Source organism: Electrophorus electricus, chromosome 10, assembly GCF_013358815.1.
Source record: "Electrophorus electricus isolate fEleEle1 chromosome 10, fEleEle1.pri, whole genome shotgun sequence".
Lineage (NCBI taxonomy): Eukaryota > Metazoa > Chordata > Actinopteri > Gymnotiformes > Gymnotidae > Electrophorus > Electrophorus electricus.
Genome location: NC_049544.1, coordinates 22,921,842 through 22,944,968, shown reverse-complemented (window position 1 = coordinate 22,944,968; position 23,127 = coordinate 22,921,842). Strand labels below are relative to the sequence as shown.

Below are 23,127 nucleotides of genomic sequence, written 5' to 3'. Positions count from 1 at the left end.
AGTAGCCACTGGAAAAGGGAAGGAATGTGAAACATGCATTCACAAGCGGTTTGGTGGCAATCTGCTTAAAGCATCATGAGAAAACTTCACTGTATGGCCTCCACCGCTCAGCATGGGAAAGTCACCCCTGGGTCGTTTGGAGTTTGCCCCGAGTCAAGTTGGTTCCCATTATGTTTGGAGAGGAATGTAACACTCTTCACTACACAGTCTTATTACCGTTTTGCTGTAACTTCCTTTCAGTTACTTTATCCAAGACTTTTTTTTTTCCTGCTATCTGACATCTAAACTAGACACCGTAGCCATGCTGAGAATAAAATAGAAGGAAAACGGACCTTCTGTGCTTAGTGGGGTTTGGTTGGGTTTTTAATCTCTTTATTAAGTTCCATTTTATGAACTTGCAAATGCCCGGGCCTGCACGACCAGAAGCCGTGTGCGCGTTTCAAACGGCAGCCACGTGAGGATTCCACTCTCGTGAGTTCGGCCTTGCTCGTCTCTCAGCTGCAGGTGACGCAAGCATGATGCGTACAAGCTGTCGCGGGGACACGCGAGACGCATGAAATATGTGACGGGCGTCAGCGCTTCCAGAATGCCCATGAATTACGCTCGCGCTGGAGCGACGGGTTTAATCCCGACACGACGGAGCACCGTTGTGTGACCTTTGCGGTCACGCGAAGAAGCGATGCGCCGACCTGGCACAACTGATCTGCATAATCGGCAGCGTTACAGCGTTTTGGTAAAGCGCGTGACATCGAACCGCAAGCACAGAACCGAGCGATGGCTGCGGTAAGCAGCGCGAGGCCGCCGTCTGCGTTCAGCGGCCTACTGGGACTGAAAGCAAGCCGAGTCTCTTTCTTGGGATTTGTTTTAGTTTGCCTGGTGAGTTTTCGGCATGGCTCACAAGAAGCCCACGTGGCGTTAATGATGAGAATGTCACATGACGTGCGTATTGCGTGCCCCACACCTCCCGTCCACGGCATGGACACTAAAGGGTAGTTATTCCCGAAACACTACTTAGAAATAGCGCTCTCTCTTACTGCCACATTTTCCCGAAGCTCAAGTACTTTATGGGGGTTGATTCCCAGTAGAAATTAATAATAATAATAATAATAATAATAAAAAGTTGTTTTTATCGTTGGTGTCAGTCCCTGGTTTTGCAACCTTTAAACCGCCCTAAGCGCTGTTTATAAAACATTAAAACACTGGAACTTTGGGAGTGACCTCGTGAAGCTATTTCTGTTTTATCTGTTTCTTTTTACTACAGAGGTGATGAAAATAGTGCTGAACTCCAGGGCACGCGTGCGTGCGCACATGTAATGTAGACCTACATTGCGTGTCTCGTGATTGTGCCTGCAAAACAAAACAATATTCAACTACCTTTTAGATAAAGTGTTGTCAGTTGCCGATTAAAGATATTTTAGACCTGGAAGGCCTTCATAAATGTAATCAGCTGACTGGCTGTAAAGTGGCCAAATTGACCTCTCCTGTAATTGCAGATAATAACCCCACAGTATGTCCTCATATCCAATGTAGTAGGAGGTAAACTCCTGTTTCTGACAAACAGCGTGGACGTGACTGGTTTGACTCCGATCTAAATGAACCGGAGCGTTCAGCTCTCTGGCATCGGTGTGACGTAACGTGGCGCAGCGGGAGGAAGTTTGAAATGAGCTAAACGAGCAGCGCCATCTCTTCTAATGACGCCGCTTCTCCTAGCACGCGCAGCGTCCCTAGAAACGTCTGCGTCGTTAGGCGCACCGACGGTCGCTCTCACATGTGGCGCTGCCGCTTTCCGGTGAACGTCTGCGCTCCTGAATGTGTGTGCTTGCTTGTTTGTGTGTTTGTTTGTTTGTTTAACATCATTCCTACAATAAACACCACCATCTTTAGGTGTCCTTTGAAATGGTCCAACTGGAAAGGTTATTGAGGCCCGGCGCCTCCTGCGCGTGAGTGATGGATTACTTCTCTCTAACCTTTTCTGCAGTTTCTTATGTCAACACTACACAGTGAGGCAAGAGAAGCCAAAACACGGGCCCGTCACCTGCGTCAGCTCAGAGAGGCTGCTCAAATAACGAACCTCAGGCAGACTGATGTCCTGCGTAAGGAAGGGAAAAAAAACACAATCCAGCCTCCATGAAAACGGAGCGCACCTCGGCCCTCTGGCCAAACTCGGCGTCCTAATCTTACCGATTAGTTGGAGCACAAGGGCTTGTCGCGTGTGCACAGGTGGAAGATGCATGCAGGAAGGAAGTGTATTCTCTTCTAATGTTCTCTTCCATGTTTGATTTTTTCCTATCTTCCACTGCTCATGCTCGTCAGCCCGGTCAGTCCCTCGTGCTAACGGCGAGTGTTCTTTATTCACGCTCTTACGGTACAACTCGCGCGTCATTTGACTCGAGCTGTATGAAAATGGGTCTGAATGATGATTGCCTGTATTAAAAAAAACAAAAAAACAAACTTAAAGAACAATCTAAAGAAAGAATAATAACACTCATACTGTAAAAGACGAGGTTTAGTTGAATGACTACAATGAATGCTGTAAGCGGAGCATAATTTTACTAAAATCAAAAAGCAAGCAATTAGAATCCAGATGACTCTCTCTCCTTCTCTCCACCCCCCCCCCCCCCCCCCCCCCACACACACACAAACACAATCTCTCTCCGTAAATGAAGTCTTGGGTAGTGTTGATGAAGCATGCAATTTGTTTTTGACATTTTTATTTGGAGTATTTTTTCCATTTTTTTAATGTATTTTTTCTCTCCCTTACATTGCTATTTTGGTACTTGTGAGATAATGAGCATGTGTTTTGGATCTGGTACATTTGTGGATACTTGATTGTCCCAATAAAGGGTTTTTTTTAAGTGTTCTCTCTACCCCCCACCCCCGCCCCAGATGGCTAAAACAGGCTCAGAAGCGAGTTGTCATGGTGATAAATGCAGCCAGGTTTGAGTTAACCTGGAGCAGGGAAACGTAGGGTGAGACTTTCTGAAAGCATTTCCTCTTCACACATGCTAATAGAGAAGCCCTCTCTCTGCTGGGCTTTGAGACAGGAGGAGGCTCGCTGGCTTTTAACAGCGCCCATATATCTGGGTGGAGGACCGAATGAAATCCATTTCGTTTGGCCGTTAAGACGACATTTGCATCAGGTAGAGGAACACACCCTCTGGATTAGACGTAACCCGCGGTCTGTGCGGACCCGGGATGGAGTTTATAATAATTTCTAATTTACAGAAACATTGCGACAGCCAGGAGCAGTTCTCTCGTCTGATTATCTGTGTAACTTGGCCAGTAAATGAATTGGAATACAACATGTGTTTGGCTTGGCGCTAGGCAACTGGCTGTGCATAATCTGATGCTATAGCCATTGCATAACAACCACCACTCTAGCTCACAGCAGCGGATGGTACGCATCTCCGGGGATAAACATTCCCGCTTGAGGGAGTGAGATTGTCTAATGATAGCAAAACAGAGACCTCTAACATGGCCGTGACGTTTGGAACCATTAGGGAAGAATGTGCTGTCACCTTCTCAAGGCCCTGATGGACCGTTCGCCCCTGAACTCAGAAGGCTGGTGACACTACATTCTCCATCTGCAGAGTACCCACCCACTGCTGACTCGTGGTACTGACCAGGAGACCATGATATGTTGTGATGTTGGAAGGTGACTGGTGCGCTGTGATAATGCTGTAAACTCAAGGGCTCCTGGGTTAGATTAGGACAGGATAAAATGGCAATGGTACGACTGTTTAATGTCCGCAACATGTCAACGTTTTGTGACCAAGCTAACTAATTCCATTTTATTTTTATTTGCTCTTAAAATGTATTTTCCTTTTGAAGCACACACATTTAACCCTCAGCGCTATTCCGGTGTAGAAACATTATTCACTAGAGCATCTTTTTACAGAAGTGCACGCGAGTGACCTCTGAGCCGTCCCGCCCCCACAAGGTCATCAGTCAGACAAAAGATGTCACCATACAATTACAGCATGTGAATGGAAGTCACCCAGGGGTCAGCGGGGAGATCACCAAGGCTTGCTATCTGGTGCCTGTGAGTCATGTGACAAGGTCACCTTAAATGACGTCACAAAAGAGGGGGTAAAAGGATGCTTTGTACATCAAGGTCCGCCCCGTTCCTACGGGAATACTATCAACAAATCTCCATAAGGGTATTTTCACACTTGCCTGGAATACTTGAGTGAGCTCCCTCACTGATTCCGGGCTTTTCCGGGGAAGGATTCATTATTGCTGATTTGCATTCAAACGGAAGAATTGCATCCGAAATCTGGAATGATCGCACAGTTCCATGTCACGTTTCTGTGCGCAGGTTTGCAAAATGTTAGGCACTGTTAGGTTCATCCGTTTTCTGCTTTTAATTTTTTTCCTTGGACACAGACCCTCAAGTGACAAAGAACAGCACTTTTTGGACATGTGGCATTTCATTGTGAAACGTGAAAAGGGAAGTGACCCAATAAAGCTGAAGCAGTTGCTTTCCAAAATTAGCCAATCACAAAGCCCCACATATGGTGCCACCACTGAATCCCTTCCACACACACACATTGGTCTGCACCACATTTCACATGTAGTCAACTCCACACCGCCCATTTCCAGAGAACCTGAGATCAGTTTTCTGTACCTGCTCAATAAACCGACTTCCACACTCGAGCCGAATGAGTCGAACACGCAGAGCAAGCGTTCCTGGGTCTGGAAAAACCCTGGATTGTGAAACCATCTTGATCCATTCAAGTTTTCCTGCAACAGAAGGGAAACTCTCTGAAGGCTTGATGTTCAAATGACACTCAGCCATTAAAATCTAGTTTGTTGTGATGGAGATGAATCTGTTGAAAAGCAGAGGGCCCTTCTTCTGCTTGCACTTCTGGGCCTAGAAGTGGCTAATCACCCAAGACTTACTGCCAAATGCTCTGATCTTTTTCCCTTTTATGGTGTTCCTTTTTTTTCTCCCCGGTGTTCATCAGTTCTAATTGCACTGTGCTAATTGGGTGAAGCATCCACTTTGGAAGCTCGATAGTCCTTTAAAAATGCTGTTTTTTAAATGAACGGATTAGATGCAGATGAGAACCTGATGGCGTTGGTGACGACGCTGAGGCGTCTTGAACCCTCAGTAATGAAGGCGTTATGTAGCATGATGAGAACGCGGAAATGTCGTGCTTTGACAAGCGTTGAAGCTTTGATGATCAGCACACTCGTTACAGAAATCTCATGAAATCTCACTATCGGCCTGAGGAATACGTTGTGTGCACAATTATCAGGCAGGCTGTATTTTTGAAGATTAATTTTGCTATTGAACAGCTGCAGTGCTCTCGGTCAGTCCAAAGTGTTAATAAACCTCAAACATGAATATTTAAGAAAGTAAAATAGAATTATTATGCAGTTAAATGAAAAATAGAAATTTAAAAAATGTTAAAAAATCAGTGATCAATATAGCCACCTTTCTTTGCAATAACAGTCATAAGCCTTCCATTCATGGAGTCTGTCAGTTTCTTAATCTGTTGATGATCAACTTTTTGTGCAGCAGCAACCACAGCCTCCCAGACACTGTTCAGAGAGCTGGACTGTTTGCCTTCACCGTAAATCTCCCGTTTAAAAAGGCCCACAAGCTCTCAGGTGGGTTTAGGTCAGGGGAGGAAGGGGGCATGTCATTATTCTTTCACCTTTAAGGCCTTTACTGGCCAGTCACGCAGTGGAGTACGTTGATGTATGCGATGGAGCATTGTCCTGCATAAAAATCATGGTCTTCTTGAAAAATGCAGACTTGTTCCTGTACCTCTGCTTGAAGAAAGTGTCTTTCAAAAAAATTGGCAGTAGGTTTGGGAATCCATCCAACCTGCAAGATCCAACTAGCTCATCTTTAATAATACCAATCCATAGCAGTATCTCACCTCCACCTTGCTGGTGTCTGAGTCGAAGTGGAGCTCTGTTACTGATCCAACCACGGGCCTATCCATCTGGTCTGTCAAGAATCACTCTTGTCTCATCGGTCCATAAAAGCTTTGAAAAATCTGCCTTCAAAGATTTCTTGGCCTAGTCTTGACATTTCACCATATGTGTCTTGTTCAGTGGTGGCTGGGTTTCAGTCTTCCTTACCTTGGCCATGTCTCTGAGTACTGAACACCTTGTACCTTTGGGCACTCCAGATAGGTTGTAGTTCTGGAATATGACAGCTCTGCAGGGTAACAGGTTCCTGGTCGCTTCACGTTTGATTCTTCTCAAATCTTTGGCAATTAATTTGCATCTTTTTTTTTTCTCAGCCCGTTTCTAGCGACCCTGTTGACTATTTGCAACAAAATGTTTGATGGTTGATGTGATCTGTGAAAGACTTTTTTTTTTTTTTGACTTTTCAGAGTCAGTTAAATCTCTTTTTTGGCCCATTTTGCCTAATAATTCTGCACACCTTGATATAGGGTGTTGGTCTCCTTAGGCCACACCCTCCCTCATTACACCAATAAATCCAATAAGCATTCAAATTTATACAGCTTGGAGTTGGACAATATACATAAAAATGATATGTTCAAAACACTCTCTTGCCTAATAATTGTGCCCACAGTGTAGGTGAGGACGCTCCCTTGCATTCAGCTTCAAATCATGGCTGTTCCCTGTGATTCTTGAAACTGCAGAGCGAAGATATTTGGTTTACTCTTTTCATCCACAAGAGCAGCCGCATGGTTGACTCAGTCAAGCATTTAATGCTGTGTGGTCAGCAGTTTGAGGAGATGCCACAACAGACAACTTTGCTGCACTGGGATTGCAGGTTTTGAGGTGGGACAGAGTGACCTTTGGCTACAAGGAATTCGGGGAGGTAAAAAAAATTGTCAAAATTAAATTAGTTACAGACAGTTAACATTGCAACTGCCATTTTGGCACACCCGCGGTAATTTCAGTACCAGATGAGGTGCGTAAACGGAGCCCTCACGCTGCTACTTTGAAACCCCCGTCACTTCAAACACACTTCAGCACTTTCTCACCTGTCCATCACCCTCTGGCAAAGTCATGCTTTGATGCTGTGACATTCCTTTAATTCTGACATACACTTCGCTGATGCTTACTTCACAAGAAACCGCGGGGCACCAAATACAACAGGGCTCAGCTGAGCAGTTAACCTCAGTCGGAATGCAAAGGTCAGCGGTGCCTGGTGGGTTGTGGAGGGGTGGTGGTGGAGGGTACCGGAGTGGTGGTGGTGGAGGGTACCAGAGTGGTGGAGGGTACCGGAGTGGTGGAGGGTACCGGAGTGGTGGTGGTGGGTACCGGGGTGGTGGAGGGTACCGGAGTGGTGGAGGGTACCGGAGTGGTGGAGGGTACCGGAGTGGTGGAGGGTACCGGAGTGGTGGTGGTGGGTACCAGGGTGGTGGAGGGTACCGGAGTGGTGGAGGGTACCGGAGTGGTGGTGGTGGAGGGTACCGGAGTGGTGGAGGGTACCGGAGTGGTGGTGGTGGGTACCGGGGTGGTGGAGGGTACCGGAGTGGTGGAGGGTACCGGAGTGGTGGTGGTGGGTACCGGGGTGGTGGAGGGTACCGGAGTGGTGGTGGAGGGTACCAGGGTGGTGGTGGAGGGTACCAGGGTGGTGGAGGGTACCAGGGTGGTGGTGGAGGGTACCGGGGTGGTGGAGGGTACCGGAGTGGTGGTGGAGGGTACCGGAGTGGTGGAGGGTACCAGAGTGGTGGTGGAGGGTACCAGAGTGGTGGTGGAGGGTACCGGAGTGGTGGTGGAGGGTACCAGGGTGGTGGAGGGTACCGGAGTGGTGGAGGGTACCAGAGTGGTGGAGGGTACCAGAGTGGTGGTGGAGGGTACCGGAGTGGTGGTGGAGGGTACCGGAGTGGTGGAGGGTACCAGGGTGGTGGAGGGTACCAGAGTGGTGGTGGAGGGTACCAGGGTGGTGGAGGGTACCGGAGTGGTGGTGGAGGGTACCGGAGTGGTGGTGGAGGGTACCAGAGTGGTGGTGGAGGGTACCGGAGTGGTGGAGGGTACCAGGGTGGTGGAGGGTACCGGAGTGGTGGTGGAGGGTACCAGGGTGGTGGAGGGTACCGGAGTGGTGGAGGGTACCGGAGTGGTGGTGGAGGGTACCAGGGTGGTGGAGGGTACCAGGGTGGTGGAGGGTACCGGAGTGGTGGTGGAGGGTACCAGGGTGGTGGTGGAGGGTACCGGAGTGGTGGTGGAGGGTACCAGGGTGGTGGAGGGTACCAGGGTGGTGGAGGGTACCGGAGTGGTGGAGGGTACCGGAGTGGTGGTGGAGGGTACCAGGGTGGTGGTGGAGGGTACCGGAGTGGTGGTGGAGGGTACCAGGGTGGTGGAGGGTACCGGAGTGGTGGTGGAGGGTACCAGGGTGGTGGTGGAGGGTACCAGGGTGGTGGAGGGTACCAGGGTGGTGGTGGAGGGTACCGGAGTGGTGGTGGAGGGTACCGGAGTGGTGGTGGAGGGTACCAGGGTGGTGGAGGGTACCAGGGTGGTGGTGGAGGGTACCAGGGTGGTGGAGGGTACCAGAGTGGTGGTGGAGGGTACCGGAGTGGTGGTGGAGGGTACCGGAGTGGTGGAGGGTACCGGAGTGGTGGAGGGTACCAGAGTGGTGGTGGAGGGTACCAGGGTGGTGGTGGAGGGTACCGGAGTGGTGGAGGGTACCAGGGTGGTGGAGGGTACCAGAGTGGTGGTGGAGGGTACCAGGGTGGTGGAGGGTACCGGAGTGGTGGTGGAGGGTACCGGAGTGGTGGTGGAGGGTACCAGGGTGGTGGAGGGTACCGGAGTGGTGGAGGGTACCGGAGTGGTGGTGGAGGGTACCAGGGTGGTGGTGGAGGGTACCGGAGTGGTGGTGGAGGGTACCAGGGTGGTGGAGGGTACCGGAGTGGTGATGGTACCAGAGTGGTGGTGGAGGGTACCGGAGTGGTGGTGGAGGGTACCAGGGTGGTGGAGGGTACCGGAGTGGTGGAGGGTACCAGGGTGGTGGTGGAGGGTACCAGGGTGGTGGTTGTCGTAGAGGAAGGTACTATGCAGAATTACGACGTGGTGAACATTATTGCAGCCCCTGTACAATAGGCTAAGAAGTGTGTCATATGGTGATTTATCTGCAAAGGGATGCTAAGCATTGCAGAGACACATACGGGACAGTATGTGATTCATGCCAAAAATGTGAGGCAAGAAATGGAAATTCTGTTTTTTCAAGCGGTGCTATCTATCTGCAGCTCACTTCCTGCTTGTGTCATCATTATTAATAATCACTGGAGAGAGAGAGAGAGAGAGAGAGAGAGAGAGACTCATAAAATTTTATACCATCTCAGTAAGGTACACCATCAAGCACTGGCTTGGAATTCTCTTATGTTTTAATGATAGATTGGGGGCTACTTGACCTTTAAGGGGTTGATGTATGTGTGCTACTGTCTGGTGCTGCATAACAACGACTTTGGTGTCAGCGCCCCTCAGCTAGAGGACCGAAAGACAAAAGCGAGACAAAAGTGAGACTTTGAGCGGACCTTGCTGTTGCTTCGTCGTCTGAACTGTCACGTCACCGGGAAACACGTTAAAAAGAAAAGTCTGCCGTCTCCTGGCATGAGGAATAACCAAGTCAGATTACCGCCAATGTTTTGCACATTAGTTAATCAAACCCATTACAAAATTAATGTAAGACCCAGAAATTTTTTTATTATTTTTTAAAATTTAATTTAATTTAATTTATAGGACTCTTATTTTGGTAATTAAATCAATCTGAGTAGTGTGCAGTGGGGAACATTATCTTATTTGTATCAAATCATCATCTAACAGCCATGTAAATATGATGCTAATTAAATGCCAAGGGCAGCGTGGGATGCTGATGGGTAATTTTCGTGGCTTTGATCACTGGAAGGAGAACTAGATAGGAGGAGGCGAAATCCTTTTGGGTGTTTGGGGAAACAGTCAAACCTTGGCAAAAACATTCCCGCACTAACCCTGGCAAATATCAACTAGGTTGGGCTTCCTCTTTCGGAGGAAAGATTCTCGCAGGAGGCCGTTTGCCAACTTTTTTTGGTGAAAAGGGAAAACACGTTTGCTGTTTTTGATCACAGAAGATCTGAGCCCGGCTAAAACCCAGTTAGGCTGTGTTACATGTGATTAAACACGATGTGAAACCTCCGTTTTATGAAGGTGTGGGTTGAGAGAGCAAGCCTCTCCTTTTAATGTTAGTTCCTGAAAACTGGAACAGGACGCTACACTTACAGAGGCCACACACACACACAAAAAGCCCCGTTTTCAAGAATATGAAACTTACAGTACAGCATAGCATATTTCATATTAATAGGCTTTAATGCAATGTTTGATTTCTGGAAATAATGTTTGATTTTTGGAACTGCTAATAACAATTTGCAGACTTCTGCACATATAAAGATGAAAACATGAAACTTTTTTGTTTTTTGCTAGAGCATCCAAAGGTGAACATAACTGCAGTGAACTGTGTACTTTTTAGAAATGAGGGGGTTTTGTGGTTTTTGATGGCTTAGGTGTTTGCCCCAGTGCCTGTGGTGAAGCCAGCAGACTGAGGAAGTGTCTTTGCACTAAACACTGCCCTATGACTATGATTATGATAATGGAAAAAAGCAATTTTAATAAGGTATGAGGAAAAATGGCCAAAATATCTTTTACAGAAGAGAATGTACCAGCTTTCTATATACTTTTAAAACTGATTTCATAAACAACTTCCGAAATCATCTGACACGTTGGAACCATCTATACTGTCATTTGCTCTTCCACAGATCTAGAAGCAACTCTGAAAAGAACTGAAGCAAAAACAACGAAGCAAATGATGTCTGATAAGAATTTCTTATATTTCCAATAAAAAATACATTCATACAGAAATAGAACAATTTTGCAAAACAATTTCAAATAAAATTTATATAAAGCAAGAACAAATAAAAATCTTAGAAAAAAAATTTTTTTTGTATTTCTTTTTAAACTTTTCTTACTATTCTTTTTTAATTTTATTTATTTTATTTTATTTATTTTTTTATTTTTTTTTACAAATATTCTCTAATTAAACAACAGGGGAAGCTGTGAGCGAAGAGTTGTGATGGAAAGCGTGGGTTATAGTTACAAGCTAAATGGAAGGTGTGATTAAGGCTCGGTTTGCCCCATCGATGACCCTGGACGCTGACTCGAAAGTAGGATGTACTGTTCTTTACCCACAAGGCCTTGCTGGTCTCATTTTACAGCAGAGAGCTTCTGGTTGCTGTCCGTCTTGCAGCAAATATCTGATCTCAAATCCATGTGCCTCCTCTGCTCCCAACATGCTGCAGTATCAAATTCACAGCATGTCCTCAATATACAGACCGTTGCAATTCCAAACATCCTTTCACACTGTACAGGAGTGCATGCATTTAGATGTTTATGCATACAGATTTTAATTGGTCGTTGTCTGAAATAATACACTATCCTCAAGATCTCACACACACACACACACACACACAGAGACAGCGGACCTGTCCGGGAAGCCAAGAGCATTCTGCCGGGTTTACATTGTGCGGCCTGAATAGCACATATTCATCTTCATCTATCTGAATGCCCATTTCTGCTGGGCTGAAACAACGGCAAGCAGACAGGTCAATAGCCAAGCGCCTGAGTCAGCAGAGTGTGTGTGTGTGTGTACGTGCGTGCGTGCCAACAAGGCCTTCAGTAATTCATTACACAGATGCACTACAAGACGAAACCTGTCCTCCTCGAGCTCGTTAATTACGATAAATCGTTAGCCCCGCCCTCCAGGGCCTAGTAGGCAGGGGGTACAGGACCCAGTTCTAGTCCTCTCTGCCAGCCTGACATGCCCCTCAGCCTGGCGACGCGCGCGCACGCGCACGCGCCTCAGCCCTTCTTTTCGTACCATTCAAGATGTTACCCATGCGAAGACAAAAATAATGTTGGATAGAGTACAGCGTAGTAAACACTAAAAACAATGGATTTAAGTGCCAAGCGTGAGGAAGCGAAACGGTCCGTGTTTTTTTTTTTTTTTTCTCTATTCACTATGCAGATATTTAAGTTTGAATGTCATACTGTTATGATGTGAATGAACAGAGCTAAGCCTGAAGATAGAAATGGAGGACGGAAAACTGGTCGGAGCGGAGTTTTCCCAATCGAGAAGGTGCATGCTGATGGGATATGGAGCCTTAATAAAGCTATTCCACTCACTCGTACGAGACAATGTGTGACCCCTGGACCCACCGTCTGATCAACCCATTCCATACAACAAGGTCACTTGCATAAGGCACCATTATGGTCAACAGTGCATTAATAACAGGTAAAAATGGAAGAGAGAGATGGAGAGAGAGAGAGAGAGAGACACACACACACACACACACACACACACACACACACACAGTCACACACACAGACACACGTGACTAAAAAGAATGATGAGCAATAGTGGTTTTTCCTCACAAAACAAAATGTTTTTAAAAAAATAAAGCAAAAGGGATTTAAAGAGAATCATCATCATCATCATCATCATCATCATCAATCCATTTATGTACAATATTGTAACATTTAACCGTTCATATTGAGCTGCACTTTTTATTGGAATCTATTAGCAGTCCTGATAACAAAGAACAGGAAAAGAATACAAACCCTATTACCATGCAACACCGGTGTATGATAGTGAAGCTATAGTTTGTGTTTTATCTCTAAGCACACAGCTTATACAATGGACAAGAAAAGAGCTTTTGTAGCCTGTCAAAACAAGCCATGGAACACATTGCACATATAGTAGCTGCACCAAACACCAAAAAAGCCACTTTCATTCGGGACCGGGGGGGGGGGGGGGTGTTTGCGTGGCCCGCCTGTGGGGGGGTGCGAGTGGGGTGTTTAGGGGTGGCGAAGCATCCCTGCCCCCCTTTGTGACAGTAGCCTGGGGGAGGGGTGTTGGTCCCTCCCCACCACACACACACACACACACACACACACACACACACACACACACACACACACACACACCACACACACACCACACACACACCACACACACACACACACACACACACCACACACACAGGCCGTAAGGAAACGAAAATTGGTTGGCCCGACACCGTTTACTCTGCAGTGACACTGTTATTCCACCCCACCCTGCCGAACCCTCCGATAAGCTCACACACACGCGTCAGTCTCCCTCACATTGGCAGAGCTCGCGATCACCTCAGTACGGCTTTTTAATAAGTACCAGGAGCTGTCCCAGAGTCATGCACCATTCTGCACAGTCATTCATTCATTCTTTATGTTTTGTTTGCAAGTACATTTTTTCTTTTTTTTTTTTTTTGTCCTTCATTCTTCTCCTTTTCGCACGTGATTTTGTCTCTTCCATGTTCTCCTTTCTTCCTCACTAACCGCTCGGTAGGACGACTCTCCCACAGGCACAGGTTACGGTGCAAAACGGCATGCTTTGGCTGGAACACACACCTCTCCTCACCAGGGCACGTCACCCAGGAGGCTGGTCAGGATACAGGATATCCCCATGGCGCAAGGCCACCACCTGCTTAGAGATGCCTCTTCATGTGCAGGGCCAGGTGGTCCGACCTGGAGAAACACCTGAAGGAGAAGAGGAGAGGAAAGGAGACGTCACCTATGCACCAAGACACGAGTGACCCGAATGAACACGGGGCCCCCCGACGCCGGTTCAGCAACCAAGGGAACCAAGAACCAAAGTGAGAAGTTGATGAGATAATGAGTCATTTGAAAGAGGACTGCTCAAAGGAGCACACGAGGAGGGGGGCCAGGATAGGCCGCGGCTCAGACACGGCAGCCCCCGAAACCCTGCCGATACCACGGCGTCCTGGAAGTGCCGCGGCCCTTTCAGGCATCTACTCCGATTGGGCGAAACCCAGGCCTAATGTGGCGACCGACTCCGATGGAGAGGTAAAGGGAATCGATGACGAATGTAACGTTATTGTGCACGCGCGGCAGACGCGACCAGGGAAGAGGAGGTGCAGCGTGATGAGCGTGGGAATCTTGGCCAGGGGGAGGGTGCCTGTACCTGTCACAGTGACTGCATTTGAACGGCTTCGCGCCCGTGTGCTTCCTGAAGTGCCGGGTCAGCTCGTCGCTGCGCGCAAAACGCCACTCACAGCCTTCCCATGAACACCTGTACGGCTTCTCACCTGCAGACAAAAAAACACACACACACCTTAAAGACCCGCTGCACTTGGCTTGGAATGTTTGGAATTTCGTCTGGAATGTTTTGAACTTTTCCTTTTTGCCTCGTAAGCATTACACAGGCCGCACTTTGTCCAGAGCGAGGCTTTTTTTTTAAAGAAGAAGAAGAAGAAGAAGAAGAAGATGATGAAGAGGAGGAGGAGGGCCACCCAGTTTTCGGACGACCCCTTTTCTGGGATGAAATCGGCAGCGGTTTGGTCGAGCAGGTTCCTTTACAACCCCCCCCCACCCCACTCCCCTCCCCCCGCCCCCTTGCCCCGAGCCACAGCCACATTCCGTGCGGATGAGGTCACCGTTTAGGAGAGCAGTCATGCACAGCAAATGTACCGAGAGCGGCAAGTCTCGCAGCTGGGGAGAACCTGCCTGAGCCTTCCCCACACCATTACACAGCTACTCTACTGGAACTCCGGAGTCGCCGCCGGATCAGCTGCCTCCAGCGGTGCGCTGGGAACTTTCGCTTCGTGTCACACTTCGATATGGATACTCGAAGTGGCGTAATTCCGAGGCAATGACAAACTTCCTGGACCCTTACGGTTAATGTAGATTAATGTTTTGTATCCTCCCCCACTTCTTTATAAAGCCTGACAGAAGAGGTTATGAGAGGGCACCCAAACTAGCGTATGGTGTGTGTGTGTGTGTGTGTGTGTGTGTGTGTGTGTGTGTGTGTGTGTGTGTGTGCGCGCGCGTCAGGAGGAAAAAGAACGAAAGCGAAATACAATTTATGAGTGAAGAACCGCTAGCGTTTTACCTGTGTGAGTGCGCTGATGTGCTTTTAGGTGGGAACTCTTTGTATAAACTTTCCGGCAGCCGTTGAAGTGGCATCTGTGCACCCTCCTCCTCCCGTCCGGAGATGCGTCTCCCCCGGCTGAGCCCGATTTGTCTGACCCCTTCGGCGTGCCCCCGTGCCTGATCTTAAGGGGCGCGTGCAATTCAGTCTGTGAGGGGCCCCACGCCTTCGGGAGGCTGGGGTCCTGGATCGCCTCCGGGGAGGACGGAGGCGTGGCGATGATGGAGGAACCCAGGTGTCCCGCCTCGGCCAGGACGGATCCCAGCGGGTTGGAGCCGAAGATGTGGACGGGCGAGAGCTCCTCGGAGCTGTCGGACGCCTCGCTGCTGGCGTCCGAGTTGACGCTGTTGGTCTCCAGGACCTGGCCATCCTGACTGTCCTCCTCCTTGACGCGGGGGCGACGGGGGTCCGCGTCCCCCTGGTCCCCGCACGCCAAGATCAGCTTGTTCCACAGGTCCTCCTGACTGTCAAACTTGAGGTCCGATGCCGAGACGTAGGGCTCGCTCTGCAGGTAGCGCTCCAGCTCCAAACATGTCTGACACCAAACACAGAACACACAGTCAGAACACGCCTACAAGCCACACAACTTCCTGGCACATTTAGGGTTAATGCAGAGCAACGCCCCCCCCCCCCCCCCATCTCTCAAAACACAACAGCTGAGGTTATTCCGAGTAAAGTCCAGAGGGTGAATTTTCCAGACGCAGATTAAAGCCAAGTCCTGTTCTAAAGAAACGTGGTCAGTGGAACACCACGAACCTGAACCTTACATCAGGCCTGGATCGAGTTCACGCCGGGGAAACGAGACCCATCCTGCATGACTGGCTGTTCTTGGGCATCTGAAATTATTCTGCTATAAAAATATGCGTCATCCCATACATCAAATATTATCGGTACTTAACACAACTAAGTCCCAATTATGATGGATTCATGGTACTTTCCAAACGTGGATTTGAAAAAGTGTGTGTTGTAGAGCCTCAATCAGAAAGACTAACATTTATCGTTTGGTAACAGCGGCCGAATGACTCATGGACTCATTTTAGAGTCCTTTTAAGGAAGCCACGACATTTCCTCTCCGCTTTGCTTATGCTCCGTTTCCTCATTCAGTCCGCTTGACACGCCATCGACACCCTCTGCTTACAACCCAGTCAGGGGCCTGAAATGAACCTCCGCAGCACTGAGATATTACCAGAAACCCCCAGCGCAGATTACGGTTTAAAACCCACACCAACGAATGACACTTCAAATCTACCCCAAGTATAAATTAAATTACCCCCCCGCCGCCAATATCTTATGATATAATCTGTAAACATCAGATGTTGCACGCAGCTGATGTGGAACACACCACACTCCCGTGGCAAGCGCCTCCGACACATTTCAAAAGTCACGCGAGACGCTCCTGACCCGATGCCAAACATCGCACCCCCCCCCGGGGGGGGGGGGGTTACTACTCGGATGCATTTCAATCGCGTACGGCCCGAAACGGGGGTAAAGCACGCGGCACAGGTACTTGGGCGCGTGCTCCGCCGCGTTTATCGCGTGTTTCTAGTAACACGTCCGGTCCCGTTCGCGTATTTTAGCGGCTGCACGCGGCGGAATGTCACAAATACGGAGCTGCATCGGCTAGATATGGCAAGAGGCTCCCAAACCAAACACAACCCCGCCGCTTCAAAATGTAACTTTTGAGAAGTTGCAGTCTGCAGTGTGAAGACGTCTGATGGGGAAAAAAAAGCCCATGCAAAAATGAGTCCAGAAGGTTCGGACCAGTAAGTCATTAAGCTACTTCAACAGTGCGCCTGACAGCCTCCCCGATGCCTATACCAGTATAGCTAAAGATGACAGGGAAGCAACGCATTCTTAACATTTATCCGACATTACTGTGACAGTGGCCTGCTGCCCCGTGCAAACAACGCAAGTAATCCTTCAGCAAAGATTCCGTAATAAAAACGGAAATGTCATATTAACAGCCCAGCTCTGTCTCAGTCTGAAAGACGTCCATCCACGAAGTTAACCACAGACGAACCACAACGCGTCGCAAACAGCCAATCAGAACAGCATACGCGGTTTGAATTACTCGAACCTGCAGTTTATGTCGGAGGCGCCGCTAAAGTTTTTATTACGAAAAACGAGAAGAAGAAGAGAAAAAGAAACTATTTACCTGTTGCCAATATTCTTCAAGCGATGGCAAAGCGGAAAAATAGCCAGTGTCGTGTACGATCTGAAGCTCCTGGAAAATACTGCACATCGGTAGAACATCCATTGCAATCCCCAACGTGAGTGAATAAAGCTCGGTTAACAAATCAGACGTCTTCTCTCGAGGCAAGAGAGAGCAAGGGCTGTGATCTCGACAGCACGCGTCCTCGCGTCTTGTGCGTGCAACAGCAGCGCAGCGGTGGCTTTGCTGCTCGCGCAGAGTCCTCGCTTTAGTCCCTGGCTGTTACTGAGCGCACGCACACTCGCACGCAGCCGAACCCAATGCGAGAGCTGCGCTCCTTCAACTTCCCTATTCAAACCGTGCAGCCTGCTCACCCCCTCGTGACAACGGTACCGTGTTTTTTTTTTTTTCTTTTCTGTTTTTTTTCTCTCTCTCTCTCCCCCCCGAGCGCGACCAATGACATCTGACCAGGTTGCGCGGGCGCATATGATATCACCTCCGACCAATCGCAGAGCTCTTTGGAAATAAATTCAACTGCTCGCGGTTGCGATTGGTCGGCTCCGCAGCCCAGGCCGTCGCGCGCATTGGCTGCTTATTTTTAGACCTGTATATATGCACACGCCAGGCGCACAAGCTCGCGTCGCGGAGTACCAGAAGGAGCTGTTTCGCCACGGGGAGCGCTCTGCCGCTTGGTTCGTTTAGAGAAGCAAGCCTTATCGCGTCTAAACGGAACATTCAAACGTTTGCACAATGTTTTTAGTATGCACACGCAAGTCACCAACAGCACAGGCTCGCACCGTCTCCAGAACTACGAAATGCGTGCAGATCGAGTGCACTTTTTGTAACTTTCCTTCTAAAGCAAAGTTGCCTCGGTAGTATTTTTTAAACAAAACTTCTGGAACCCGCACGACATGTAAAACGTGTAATCTTTCCCTTCAGCTGTAGAAAGAGGAGCGCGGTTCCAGAAGGGAAGCAAGGCGCCACGGCCCCGCGCAGCGCTCGCGTTGCGCGCGCCGCCGTGCGCTTTAAATAGGCACTTGTGTGGGTCCAACAAACCAAACAGAAGATGAAGGTCCCAGGACTAATAAAACCTACTCCCCGATACAAGTGCGTTCTCGTGGCCTAACAGTTATCACTACAAGTGCGTTCTCGTGGCCTAACAGTTATCACTGACAGGAAACACCTTAGTGAGTCTAAACACTTGCGCTCGCCAGAACAACAACAGCGCAATCCAAGCAATGATCCGAGTGCACGGTGTTGTTTTCTATAATTAAAGTCAAGTATGTGTAACCGAACTATTGTGTACAAAACCAAACTGAAACGAATGAATAACAGACTTCTCTTCGTAATAACAACAATAAAACGATTCCTGTTTTTTGGGTTTTTGTACGACGTGACCCTAATCTGACTCTTATGTGTTCTCACCGCTGGATTGATGTAGAGCTGTCTGAGACTGCGCAGCGTCCAAACCACTCTTCTGACACTTAATATAACAGAAAGGTATAGTTACAGACTTAGTCATGTTTAATCGCACTTTTCAAACCAGATTTTTTTTGTTCTATTGCAAAGGCAAACGATTGTTTGCTTTTTAAAAATGTAAACTATAATGTTTAGTCCAAATTGCCCTAAATATTATTATTAGTATTATTAATAATAATAATAATAATAATAATAATAATAACATATAATTACATAAGAAGTGGGATGAAGTTAATTTAGACAGCAAGCCTGTTACTGAGGGGTATAACTGGTGCAGTGGCAAACCGCATCCTGGTAACAGAACTCTATTGTGTGCCAGTACTGTAGAATATGGTGCTAACCTCTGGAGAACTGAACGGCCATTGTGGCTCTCAGCTGAAGGCATATTTGTAGGCTGTGGCATCTGATTCAGTCATATGCTGATATCTTTGGAGGCCCTTCAAAGTCATTTCAGCCATTTTGCTTTTTTTTCTCCTTCTTTCACTCAGTTGCATGTCAGCTACTGTGGAAGTGCTCGGACTGTTCCAAATTGGGTCAAAGGTCAGGCGTGTCGGTCAGTCTCTCCAGCCTGCTCGCACCAAAACAGATAGAGGATTGCTAAGGACAAGTGCTTATCTCATCTGTTTCTTTTCACTCACCGAGATCTTTTTTCTTCTTCTTCTTTTTCTGTTGTGGAGGAAATGGAACTCGGTTTGGGCTCAGGAATCCGGCCGGAAAATGGCCTGCTTTGTGTGGGTCCACACGGAACTGGAGATGCCGTTCACACTGTCAGTCGCTGAGACTTCGCAGAATCTCCCTGAGTTCATGCCAGGTGACCTCTGACAGGGCGCCGAACAGCGAACGGTGCCACTCAGAAGTGAAGAATGCAACAAACCTCCAGCAAATGCCAGCGTGCCACGTGACATCACTGCTATCAAAATGAAGGAGACGGTTTCCATTAAGAAAGGCACCAGCTGTCAGATACGGGTTGTAATGCGTTACCTTTAGCTACATTAGTTTCTACAGGTAAAATTCAAAGGAATTGGCACATTTTTGAGGATTTTAACTCAAGTATCTTTGAGACTTTAACCTTCATTCTTGCAGAGTCATACTTCTCTCATTTGTTTTCTAACTTCCTTTTTTATCTTATGTGTTTCTTTACATCATCTTCCATAGCTGGGTGACACCACTTTTTTTTTTTGCTCCGATGAACAACCACTGGGCATTCCTGACTCATTTTCCTAGCTGGAATGCCGGAGCGTGTACGTCAGGGGCAAAGGTGCCGGGTTGCAGTTTCCATGGCGCTTCTGGGCTAGTTTGGGGTTAACTGCCTTTTTCAGCAGCACTGCACAGTGACTGGACGGACACTCGATCCCAGAAGCGCTTTTCCCGCTGCCAAGTTCTGCTTCCTGGGCTGGAGCCCGGAGGACGTTAACCCTCCGTTGCCCAGGTCACGAGCGCTCACTTACCCCTGATGTCTTTAAAGCTGTACTCCAGCTGTTTTCAGACCTAATCTCCATCGTCCATATCTGCGCTGTTTATTTTAATTAACTTTGGGCAATAATATCAATGAGTGCTTAGAATCAAAATTCACTTGAAAAACTTTTCCAATGCGAGTGTCAGAAGAGCCGAATGAAACATGGTAGTTTTAACTTGGTAGTTTCTTTCTTTGTTTGTAGTTTCAAACAAGTTTTTGGAGGGCTGCTTCTCCAAACATTATTTATTTGGCAAAACCGCATTTATTTGGGACAAGCACAACGCTTAAGTCTGACGTTGGACTCCTGCGCCCACCACTGTTTTTTCCACGTTCCGCGCTAAGCTAATTGGCTCCTTCGGAGGGACGCTCCGCGGATGAGGCATCCGGAGAGAGCCGGTAGCCGAGCAGTGTCAGCCTTTATCTCGCGCCTCCACAGCCTGACTCTATCATCATTACGCAACCCTCCCTGCACAGTAGCCACAGGAAGACACAATTATTCCCAGGACCCATTTTAATGCATCAATGTCAGGGCAATCAGTAAGCTGTTGTAGGCGTATTTTTTTTTATTATGGATTTATTTCCTGCCTTTCTGTTTCTCTCGCCCTAAGTGACGTGACAGTACAGAGGCCATTCCTACCCCAGGGCACTCAGCCACTGATGTGAGCCCTAACAATTACCACTTGTTCTTTCCAGGAAGAGCTTGGCTCGCGCGCCGCCCGGCGTATGGGCCAGCAGGCAGGCGACAGGTCGGAGCAGGGACCGGAATGCAAATACGGCCAGATGCCGATCAGCCGTTAAACAGCCCGGACCCGGAGCAGACCAAGCACCACTGGCTGGATTTGGCAAAAGGAAGAAACTTGCATGAACAGTGGTGTTTAATTGAACCTGGACAAAAGCCAGCAACACACACACACACACACACACACACACACACACACACAAGCGCACGCACAAAAAAAGACAATTCTTCATCGGGTTTCCCTAAAGTGACAGGCATATCATCAGCATATCATCAGCACATTATTCTCTGTTCTAAACCGTAACGAGCAGGAGACGTGTGAACAAAACATGTTGTATTGTGCACAAAGACCCCCGATAAAGGGACATGTTTGGTGATGTGGGCCAGGTCCGTAACATCTGCTCGGATGACCCTGGAGGTTCTCCACTACTGCTGCACTTATGGTGCGAACTCACCTCTTATTTATGTTTGGCAAATTAGTACAAAGCCAATTATATTTCACCAAATCATCCCTAAACAATTAATTTTTTTACAACATTTAATAAAGACGTTGCTTTTTACGGATACATCGAGCCATTGCTCAAGCTTAAGTAAAATGAAAATAAATGAATTGATTGGAAATCAATAGCATGGCATCAATCTTTCCCAGTAAAAGAGGAGGAGAGAGAGAGAGGGAGAGAAGAGAAAAATCAATATTCATCCTAATGCAACATATCATAAATCAGGATCATTTCAGCGATCTGGAGTACTGCACGGTTGATTACATACTGCAGTTTTCGTATGGACTCACACACACACACACCTGCACATCTGCCCGCAGCGCACCGGCAGGCAACACTGACGTGCTACCAGAAACTGGTCTGGGATCTGCGAAAACAGATGGAGACATGTTTGGCCTGATGTTCGGAGATACTGTTTTCTTCATGAGGTTGACCGTTGACCTCGTGTGGGTGGGACATTTGTGTTGGTATGACAGAGTTGAGCAGAAGGAGCAGCGTGAAGATGGTGGACATACAAGCAGAAAGACACCGGGAGGACATGGCCGTAGCGTAACGCACGCTGAGACGTGGACGTCCACTTTAAACTGGTATGCAGAAGGACTCCAGTGAAAAGCAGCTCAGCTGCTGACAGTCCCTGAAGAGACCCGAACACTTACACCACAAGAACGCTATGAGATCACACAGAGGTGTGTGTGTGTGTGTGTGTGTGTGTGTGTGTGTGTGTGTGTGTGTGTGTGTGGGTATGTGTATAGGTGTGTGTGTGTGTGTGTGTGGGTATGTGTATAGGTGTGTATAGGTGTGTATAGGTGTGTGAGCATAGGTGTGTATAGGTGTGTGTGTGCGTGGGTATGTGTATAGGTGTGCAAAGGTGTAGGTGTGTATAGGTGTGTGTAGGTGTGTGTGTGTGTGTGGGTATGTGTGTAGGTGTGTATAGGTGTGTGTGCGTAGGTGTGTATATGGGTGGTGGCTGCTCTATTCTCTATTGCTCTATTGATGAAAATCCGGCCTTTCTTTCTGGGATCAGAAATGTGAAGTTTTGCTGATTTTCTCTGGGCACTAATCTCTATCCTTTCTCCTGCATTACAGGGAGGTCTTTTTTAAAACCGCATGTTGTAAACAGGAACAGGGGTTGTGAAAAGGAGAGGGCATAGATGTGTGCTCCGTAATACCGTCGCTGTGTGAGGGCGGTCAGCTCCGTCTCTCAGGTTACCTGTACCATCGGTGACATGGCTAAACCAGGGAAATTACTTCTGACAGAAGCTGAGGGTCTCCACGTGTACTGAAAGGATGCTAACCGTAATAAAACTCATGTGTGATTCCTGCCTTATGCTGAGGTGCGTGAGTCTTCTGTAGAACCTTCTTTTACAGTTGTTTTGAATCACTTTAACAACAGGTGTTCGAACGAACAGACTCATATAAGCAGCGAATAAAATATCTACTTTTATTTACTGTTTGTTTTTTTTACACAAAACTGCTCCTCTGTGAAATAATGTTCCGCTTCATGCAGCCCGTGCATATAACCACCAGTGCGGTGCATATTACCCGCTGTTCCTGAGGCGACAGAAAGCAGAGAAACTGGTCTTTGTCCTAAAAGCATCTGACCCTGAGCCAAGATTTATGCTGCAGGGTTAACCCTAAGTTGACATCTCTCTCTCTCTCTCTCTCTCTCTCTCTCTCTCTCTCTCTCTCTCTTCTCCCTCCCTCCCTCCCTCCCTCTCTCTCTCTTTCTCCCTCCCTCTCTCTCTCTCTTCTCCCTCTCTCTCTCTCTCCCTCCCTCCCTCTCTCCTTCTCTCTCTCTCTCTCTCCCTCCCACCCTCTCTCTCCCTCCCTCTCTCGCTCTCTCCCTCCCTCTCTCCC

The 23,127-nt window shown here is 48.1% G+C and overlaps 1 protein-coding gene across 1 annotated transcript; it reads right to left on the bottom strand.

Annotated features, from left to right (window-relative positions):
* Nucleotides 1-13,064: 13,064 nt before the first annotated feature.
* klf6a (Kruppel-like factor 6a) lies at nt 13,065-17,522 on the bottom strand. Its single transcript, XM_027020012.2, has 4 exons — nt 17,100-17,522; nt 14,906-15,479; nt 13,979-14,102; nt 13,065-13,533 (listed from the first exon to the last, which is right to left on the bottom strand). The coding sequence occupies exons 1-4, from the start codon at nt 17,199-17,201 to the stop codon at nt 13,482-13,484; spliced, it is 852 nt and encodes a 283-aa protein (XP_026875813.2). The 5' UTR covers nt 17,202-17,522; the 3' UTR covers nt 13,065-13,481.
* Between the last annotated feature and the right edge of the window lie 5,605 nt (nt 17,523-23,127).